The sequence below is a fragment of the Gracilinanus agilis genome, chromosome 2, assembly GCF_016433145.1.
Source record: "Gracilinanus agilis isolate LMUSP501 chromosome 2, AgileGrace, whole genome shotgun sequence".
In the NCBI taxonomy this organism is placed as follows: Eukaryota; Metazoa; Chordata; class Mammalia; order Didelphimorphia; family Didelphidae; genus Gracilinanus; species Gracilinanus agilis.
This window is the reverse complement of record NC_058131.1, coordinates 290,935,574-290,945,324: the sequence shown is the minus strand read 5'-3', so window position 1 is coordinate 290,945,324 and position 9,751 is coordinate 290,935,574. Positions and strand designations below refer to the sequence as shown.

The 9,751-nt window shown below is 40.8% G+C and overlaps 1 protein-coding gene across 1 annotated transcript; it reads left to right on the top strand.

The window, feature by feature from the left end:
• The first annotated feature begins 7,792 nt into the window (after window positions 1-7,792).
• On the top strand, window positions 7,793-9,246 carry LOC123235284 (metallothionein-1E-like). Its single transcript, XM_044661401.1, has 3 exons — window positions 7,793-7,882; window positions 8,650-8,715; window positions 9,017-9,246. Exons 1-3 carry the CDS (start codon window positions 7,855-7,857, stop codon window positions 9,109-9,111), a joined length of 189 nt encoding a protein of 62 aa, XP_044517336.1. The 5' UTR covers window positions 7,793-7,854; the 3' UTR covers window positions 9,112-9,246.
• The last annotated feature ends 505 nt before the right edge of the window (window positions 9,247-9,751 follow it).

Genomic DNA, 9,751 nt, shown 5'->3' with positions numbered 1-9,751 from the left:
CTTCTGGTTTTCGGCCATAATCTTTTGGTATTCCTTTTCAATCTGGTCATCTCTGGTGTTCAATTGCAAGATTCTACCTTTTAAACAGTTATTTTCTTGCCAGATCTCTTCCATTTTCCTCAAAATCTCAGTTTTGAACTCTTCCATAGCTTATGAGGAGTTTTCCTTATTTGAGGAGGGTCCGGATGCTTGTTTGTTCTCCTCCTCTGTTTGCTCGGTTGTCTGGATTTTCTCTGTGTAAAAGCTGTCGAGTGTTAAAGACTTCTTTTTCTTGTTGTTATTCTTTCTCTTCTGAACTTCCTGAGGCTGAGTAGCCATTGTTATCCCAGCAGCTTCTCAGATTTATCCTCTCGCTCAGTGTCTGTCCACGATCTATTGGCTCCTGAGGTCTGAGTTCTGGTTTTTTCCAAGGTCAAGCCCCCTGGTGGACTCCCTTGCTTGATCCTCTGCCGGAGGTTTCTTTACAAGTCTCAGGGCGCTGCTTCCACAGTCGTATACCCGTCCACACTGGTTCCCCACTTAGGCTTTAGTTCCTGGCTGTGTCTGCCTCCACCCACGCCTCCGCAGTGCCTGTGCTCTGCTCAGCCTGCGCTCTGCGCCCTGCGTCCTGCTCCCACGCTCAGATTTCGCCTGCGTTTTTTGGCTTAATGGGGTCCTAAGTCTTGCTGCTCTCAGGAACAGGCCCCGGAGCTGCCAATGACTCGATGGGTGCCCCAAACTTGCTCTATTTCTTTTTAGCTGGCTTCGGAGCTATAGATGAGTGTGGAGGGAGTGGGGGTGGGGTGGTTGCTCAGCCCGCGATTTCGTGAGGGCTGTTTCATCCCTTTATAGCATGGAAATGCCTCGATTCCACGTACCTTCCATGCTGTGCCCTGTTGTGGGGGTTCCTCCGTTCGTCTGGACTTGTTTTTATGTCCCCTTGAGGAGTTTTGTGTGTTTCAGTCAGGAGAGGTTAAGAGCTGCTTCTTACTCTGCCGCCATCTTAACCCGGAAAAAAGAGGTTTGAATTTTTTAAAGGATCAGTAAAAAAAAATTTCTTTTTTTTTGTTCCAAATACAAAACAACTTACAGAATACAGTGAAAACTTATCAATACCAACTATGGAAGTACTAGCATTCATGTATAGATGCATAGTACTATTCTACAATATGTTTTTTGTAGAGATACTGGAAAATTTCCATTTTTTGTTGAATCTCCATGGAAATATGAGATTAATGCCACTGACCTCCAGATTGATTTCTTTTGTTTGATTTTGCTATTTTGGGGGTGCAACTTCTACCAAACCTACTCTACCATGTGTAATGTCATATAAAAGATAACATCAAATGGTGGGCTGGAGTGGACCTTTCCAGTTACTTTTAACAACACCTACTGCAATTAAAATCTTAGAGAAAGAACCATGGGTGCACTGTTCACATGTCAAAATTGCTCACAGTAGAGATAGAGGAGAAACAAGGACAGAGATAGATTTAGGAGAAGGAGAAGGAGAGGGGATCAAAAATGATTCCTTTGAAGAAAACTGAAAGAATTCATCAGGCAACTAAGACAACAGGCAAAAAGTTCATATAGAGGGAATGAAGGAGTGGAAGAGGAGTTAAAAAGCAGCCCAGAAGAAAAGCTTGAAAGCAAGATTTAACAGCAGGAGAGAGCAGAAGGAGATAGATAACCTAAGGTTGACAGGACAGCAGAGACTGTAAGGATTGTGTATAGAAGAGGATCAGATAAGGTCTAGAGATTGATCATAAGATACACTGCGTTGTGAAAAACAAAAATACTGTCACATGCAGTTGCATCCAACAAGACACATATAGAAGGAAGAAACCCATCAGATAAGATATGAAGAGGAAATCTGAAATTTGGAGTAAGTATTCTGAATCCAACAAGCACATATTTAAGTTACATGTTCCACAAACTGTGTAATACCTGTGTTTTGAAGACTGTCCATGTAGATAAATGGATGTCTTTAGAAAGGAATTGAAATAATAGTGACATAATTAGATATTAGATCCATAAAAATCTTATTTAAATAGAAGGTCTGGGTGAGATATTCTACTTGGATAACATCAGGTAACAGATGAGGATCATCATAATAGTTAGTGTAGGAACATACAGTGAATAATTACATTACATATTATACACATGAATATGTATATAATTCTGTACATGCTTGTAAAATAATTGTAATATAATTTCATTTACATATGTGCATATGTTAGTGATTACATGTATATATGTGAGGGTGATGTTTATAGTTGTTGCAATGTAGAAGTTTTACAGATTTGTACATGTATGTAGATATGTGTGAATATATAGAGATATATGTATAGATTATGTAAAATAATGTTGTGAATAGTCAAATGATGGAAAAACCTTAGATTTGTAATATAGGATACTTAATTCACAGTTCAATGTAGGAAGTTTTGGTTGTATGTATTAGCAATAACATTTAGCATAAAAAGAATTGTTTTCAATTGTTCAGATTAGATTTTTTTAAAAGGCATTTGCCTAAGTTTAGGTTTTAGTCAGATACATTGTGCTCTTTGTAAAAGCTTGTCCTCCATTGTGTTTATTGTTATTTTTTCTATTTTTATAGTTTTATACATTTTAATAATTTTTTTAGATAGGACTGGTTTTGTATTTGTTTAGCATCATAGTTTCGAAAGCAAACTGATTTTGAAGAGTTTATTGAGATGTTTAACTATTGAGATTTATTGCATTTTGTATTCTTACTAGATTTCATTTACATTGTTTAGATTATTTTGTTTTTTGCAACTGTTGTATTGAGTTAGAACTTTGTAACAATTATTGTAAACCCCTATCCCTTCCCTTTCTTCCCTTTGTTCAAATCCCTAGAATAGAAAAGTTAGGAAGTAGTTAAGTAAGTGTAGATGGCTTGTTATTTTGAGGTTAGAATTTAGAATAAGGAATAAGGAATCAAGGTAAGTTATTGATGCAGAGATAACAGAACTAAATTTTGCCAAAATTGAGTTTTGATCTCTGCAAAGGGGGGAATATTAAAAGGGAATAGAGAGAATGAATAAGTTGCAGAGGGTTTGGGCATTTGCAAATGATTTGCAAAGGGCAGCTAGCACATGGACAGAACCAAATGGGTGATGTTTCTAGAATGGCAAGACTACATAAGAGGAGACACTGAGATTCCAAGGGGAGTGATTGATCTATGGACACCCAAAAGAGCAGAAGCTTACTTCCTGTGGCCATCTTGAGATAGAGCTGGAAGAAGAAGCTGAGTTCCTGACTCACCTTGGAGGTTCCCAAATCTCAAGAAGTCTTTCTTGATCCTAATCCTGATCCTGTGACCTGGTTCTCATCTTTATCATCATTATCACCTGTTCTGTGTGAGCTGTCAAGGACCCAATCTCTATCTTGCCTAACTGAGCCAGACCAACTGGGCTCTGGCCATTTGGGCCTTCTAGTTAACCCAACCTATCTGTCTAGACTTTACTGACCCTGTTTTATTTCAGTGGACCAGTTAGCGCAAGGTGTAGTTAGCTAGAATAATTTTAGGCAGACAGAGCAGATAGAGTAGCCCAATTTATTGGAAACAAAGTGAACCTTGGAGGTCAGGAAGAGGGTAGGAGTTAGAACAGATAAGAGCTAGGGATATCCATCTCCCTGGTCTGCAACCAGTTTGTCAAGTAAATCAAGATCTTTTTGTACATCCTTCTGAGCAGTAAGATTGTGTAATCAACCCTCAGGACTGAGACCTACCAACTTGGCTCCATATTGTGGGAAGACCAACATGGGGTCTTCAGCACTGGTCCTACCTTCAACCCAATACCTAGAGACTTTATGAGGTTCCTGTGGGAAGCCAATAAGAGAATAGATAAAAATCTGAGACCCCTCTTTTGACACCTCTTATGATCCATACCTTTTCTTATTGGAAAAACATTATAGACTTATTGAAAAGCTTTGAGTCCTTAGCAGACCAGCAGCTACTGAGTTAACGATTTCTCTCCTTGATAATTAAGAAGCCTGAACCCTAACAAACATTACTTAGATAAGACTGCATTACTTAGATAAGACTGGAGCCTGACAATTTAGTCCGGACTTTATTTGACCAGGTGCAAAACCTGTAATTCAGGAAGACAGGACTCAATTAGTGAACATCTCCATAAAATATATTTCTGCTCTCAGAATTATCACCTACTAATTAGTGGTTGGAATTTGGCCCTTGTCCTTGTACCTATATCTTTACTTTTTAGACTTTAATGGGTTGTGTATAATTTGTGACCCCTTCACAGCTGTGACTCTTTCTTTGTGTTCTTTGTTTGAAATCAGTATATAATAAACTCCAAAGCCCACAGAGTTTAGAGCAACATGGGCTAACCACTAGTCTGGTTGCTCTCATTTTCTTTTTCCTGTCTTAACAATCCGATGCCACAAAACGCCACTCAGAACCCCTACCATATAGGGAGCTGGCTCTCTATAAGTTCCCCTACTTACTTATTTCAGGTAAGAATTCTAAAAAAAAGACAAAAGAAAGAAAATGTATATCATTTGCTATAGGAGATAGACTTGGAGTCAGAAACATCTGAATTCAAATCCTACCTCTGACAAATGCTAGTTATTTGCACATAGGCAAGTCCTTTAACCTTTAGGTTCCTCAGCCAATTCTCTAATCAATCAATCAATCAATCACAAAGACTTTAGTAAGCACATTCTATATATCTAATTGCTGATCTAGGCACTGGTCTGAATGCAAAAAAAAAAAGGGGGGGGGATTCCATTTCTCACCGAGATGACATTCTTAGACTTGTCACCATGGAGCTTTCATTGGGAGAGAAGGGAAACTAGAGACTAGAATTTATTCACGGAACTGTAAATATAGAGGATATCTACATTTTTGTGTCACCAATGTCTACTACAATGCCTGGAACAGAGTAGATGCTTAACAATTGATACTGATATCTACCAATTGAGCTTGTTCTCCTTCAATATTACTTCTTTTTTTGAGAAGAGCAAATTTCTGTGTGAGAGTGTGTATTTCCTCCTTTTTCCTCTCAAGCTTAGAAAGGATCTCAAAGCTCACTCTCACACAACCACCTTCCCTTTGTTAGCTAGAGTCCTTCATTTTATCTTAGGGCATTCTCTAGCCTTTTCTTTCTTTTTTATTTTTAAAGCCTTACCTTCTATCTTAGAATCAATACTAAGTATTGGTTCCAAGGCAGAAGAGCAGTAAGGGCTAGGCAATCAGGGTTAAATGACTTGCCCAGGGTCACACAGCTAGGAAGTGTTTGACATTCTCATTTTGATGAACAATTATTTACATACTTGTGAATGAACTAAAATTTCAGTTCAATTCAATTCAATCCATTAAGCATTTTAGGAAGCACCTATTTTGGACCAACCTGGAGAACTAGTTTCTTCAGTCATAGAGTCCTTTGAACTATGAATGCTGAGATTAATTTCATCATGTCTAGTTTGTAGTTTCTTACAATGAGTATAAAGATATATCTGTGACAGAATTTTTAAATTAGGAGAGTCATCCTTCCTTTGAGGGATATAAGGGAACTTACATTTCTTACTAAAAAATATAGACACATATACACACATTTGCATTTGCATATAATTATACTAATAAATTGAGACATTTTCCTCATTAGGTTCTTTGTGTGGCATTCGAAGTTTATTCCTTCTCTCCCACTGGATCTGAGCTAGCATTCACATGTAGAATCCAAAGGGAAAAGCCACAAGAACCCACATCAAAAGCCTTTTATCCTTGTTTGAGAGAATAACTAAGTCAGCCTCAGGTCCCTGGACAGGAAATTTCAATTTCTCCCTGGAAAAGTCATGCCTGTAATTAACTTGTGTATACAGGTATCTATTTAATTTTAATTATTTCTCACTTTCTTTTGCTTCCAACTCAGAAAGCAGCCAAGAGGGTCTGCCTATTTTCCCAATTTTAACTTCCAGCCAGAGGGTTGGATAATACCCAACTTTCCAAAGGTGATGCATTTTAATTGAACCCTCCTAAATCAGCTGGTGGTGCTGTAAATTGAGTGCTGGATAAGGTTTAAGTTCAAATCTTGCCTCAAGTACTTTCTACTTTGGGCAAATCACTTGACCTCAGTTTGCTTCAGTTTCTTCAACTGTAAAATGGGAATAATAATAGCACCTATCTCCCAAGTTTATTGTAAGGATCAAATGAGATAATATTTGTAAAATACCATATTTACCATAACATATAAGAAAGTAACTTTAATTAACCAGTAAGTAGTTAGTAAACATAAAACATAAAAGAATGACAGATTCCTCAGGAAGAAGGAACCCAGAGGAGAGTCCTACAGAACTAACTGGATCATATGATCTCGAGGACTTTTTCAATTCCAAAATCCTATAATTCACTGGGATGAAAAGCTGGCACTAGCTAGCTTTTGTTGTTGTTGAATTGTTTGTTTGTTTTTTATTTGTGTTTGACTCTTTGGAACTAGTGTATCTTGACAAAGATACTGGAGTAGTTCACCATTTCCTCCTCTAGTTCATTTCACAATAGAGGAAATCCAGGCAAACAAGGTGAAATGACTTTCACAGGATCACAGAGCTAATGAGTGGTCCAGAACTGAGAGTGCTGACTACTAAGAACTGAGTGAGAAATCAATCTGACCACAGAGTCCTAACCAAAGATGCCCACTTAGTTGAGATAAATGACAAACCCAAGGGGTAACTAGGTGGCTTAGTGGATTAGAGAGCAAGGCCTAGAGATGGGAGATCCTGGGTTTAAATCTGGCCTCAGATACTTCCTAGCTTTGTGACCCTGGGCAAGTCACTTAATCCCCATTGCCTGGCCTTTACCTCTATTCTGCCTTGGAACCAATACATAGTATTGATTATAAGATGGAAGGTAAGGGTTTAAAGGGGTGGGGGGGGAAGGCAAATTCAAGAAAAACAGTAATATACCCAGAATTTTGAATATACCCTTTAAGATCCCCTGAGTTTATTCCTGCCATCTCAGGGACCTAGATACCGCCCCCCCCCCCCCATTTCCAGTGATCTTCCTATTTATTGAAGCCCTCCCACCTATCCCCCAAGTGCTATCACTCATATTTGTTCATGGTGACTATGACAGCAGGTACTTCAAGGCCCAGAGGCTGATGGACTGGGAGGCCTCACTTTCCTCCCTGAAAGCTCATGGGGAAACATGGCGGGACCTGGTCTTAAACAGGGTGTCTCATAGAGAAACCAAACACATTTCCAGTAATACGGAAGAATTCTGGGTTGGGAAATATGGACCCATGTGCACAAATGGAAAAAAAGACACCAGGACACACTTTCTCTTAATCCTGGGACCCATGGAAGGTTGGACTAGCTGTTTATCCTTAGCAATTCTATTTTTTCTTTCTTTTTCCCCCCAGTTGCACACAGAAACAATGTTTAACATTCATTTTCTGACTTTTGGGGGTCCACATTCTCTCCTCCCTCCCCTCCCAACACTGAGCAAGCACTAGGACATCAAGGACCCAGGTCAGACTAGCTGCTTAGTAGGGAAGAAGGGAGAAGCCCTGGGCTCCCTCATCCTGCTCGTGCTCTCCTCTCTGCATGCTGCCCCTGTCATGGAGGAGAGGCAGGATCAGAGTCATCTGGGAGATCTGCACTCAGCACCTTCCCATCTAAGTAAGGAATCCACAAGGCAAAGTTCAGGGCACCTGCCTGTGAGTCAGCACAGATCTTGGAGCAGTGGCAGGAGGGAGGAGGAGGAGGAGAGAGGAGGCAGGGCTTTTGCACTCACTCTCCTGGTCCTTCTGCCTTAAATGGGAGGTTCTGGCTCTTTCCTCCACATCTTCCTCCCATCCATCCTTCTGTGAGAACTGCCAGCTTGACGTCTCCCTGCCAGCCATGGACCCCAACTGTGACTGCGTGAGTGGTAAGGACTCCTGGGTTCTGGAAACACCTGTAGGCCCGGGATGCCCTCCATGTGCTGGGGCAATCTCCATTTGGGGACAAGACAGTAGGGACAAGAGTGGAAAATGGCAGAGGGCTGGGGAAGATGGGTGTAAAGTACTATGAAAAGTTCTTCATCTTCTCCACCTCAAACCCGAGACACTAAAGCCTAGAATTACAAGTCACGGCTCCAGGGATTTGAAAAGGGCCCTTTTAACCAAGGGTTGGGCTTTAGCATCTTTTCTAGAAATAATAGTAACGATAGCTAGCATTTCTGTAACACTTTAAAGTTTGCAAAATGCTCGGCAAATATGATTTCATTTTATCCCTACAACAACCCTAGGAACTAGGCTTTGTAATTAGCTTCATTCTCTAGACAAGGAAACTGAGGTAGACAGAGATCCTTCCAGGGTCATCATAACTAGGCCAGGTTTGGACTTGGGGCTTCCCAATTCCGGTGTTCTGTGCACACTTTTACTTAGCTGTCTCCATCGGAAGGGCAGAGTAAGGCAGTCAGGCTCACAGGGTGCCCGTCCCCCAGTGATGGAGACTAGTTAGGGTTAGTCTAGGGTGAGAGTCTGGATCTCTGCCCTTCGAGGTGACAGAAGGTGCTTTTCTGGAGTTAGAAAAGGCAGACTTGGTTAAGACAAGCCTGAGAAGAGCTCATGGGTGGCAGAGAGGGGGAGAATGCTAAGACTTGGTGTCTTTCAGCCATTTCTTTGCTTCTCTCATTGTCTTCTTTCCTTCCAGGCGGTTCTTGCACCTGTGCAGGCTCCTGCAAATGTAAATCCTGCCACTGCACCTCCTGCAAGAAAAGTGAGTGTGTTTGGAAGAGGTGGTTTTCCGTGGCCTAAACTCAGCAGAGTTTGCTATGACAGAAAGAGAATCAGATCTCAACTAAGGAAATGGTGGGAGGAGAGGGGAAGGGAGGTGAGGTGACAGGAGGAGTCATTTCTTAATGATATCAAATCTCTTAAATGGCCCATAAAGGACCTTGGTAAAAAATAGCATCCTTCCCTTACTGCTGAGCTCAACACCATGAACCTCCCTAGGACTAGACCCTGCCAGGCTCCCAGACCAGGGTCCCTCACTCTCATCTCCTGTCTTTCTGTCTCAGGCTGCTGCTCCTGCTGTCCAGTGGGATGTGCCAAGTGTGCCCAGGGCTGTGTCTGCAAAGCCCCCCAGACTAAGAGTTGCAGCTGCTGCCACTGATGCTCTCACCTCCTTATGCCTGTAAATACAGAAATGTGTACAGATCTGACATTTTAATATGCCATGGGCATGTTTTTTACTGTCTTTTTGGTCTCAAATATATGAATAGAAATTAACTCATTGAACAACAATCAATCTCTGTTCTATTCTTCTGTGTTTGGTGGATAACAATAAAAAAAACATACTGAAAATACTTTAAGATTTACCAAGCCATTAAAAAAAACAAATCACACACACAGATGGAGGGTAGCTAGGTGTATCAATGAATCGAGAGCAAGATCTACAGAGAACAGGGCAGCTGGGTGGCTCAGTGGATTGAGAGCCAGACCTAGAGACAGGATGTTCTGGGTTCAAATCTGGCCTCAGACACTTCCTAGCTTTGTGACCCTGGGCAAGTCACTTGACCCCCATTGCCCACCCTTACCACTCTTCTGCCTTGGAGTCAATAGACTCCATTTGACTCCAAGATGGAAAGTAAGGGCTTAAAAAAAAATCCAGAGACAAGGACAAGTCACTTAACCCCCATTGCCAGCCCTTACCACTCTTTTGTCTTGAAACCAATACAAAAAATTGATTCTAAGATGGAAGGTAAGAGTTTTAAAAAGAATCATATGTTCCTCTGAGGAAAGTTGTAAGAGAA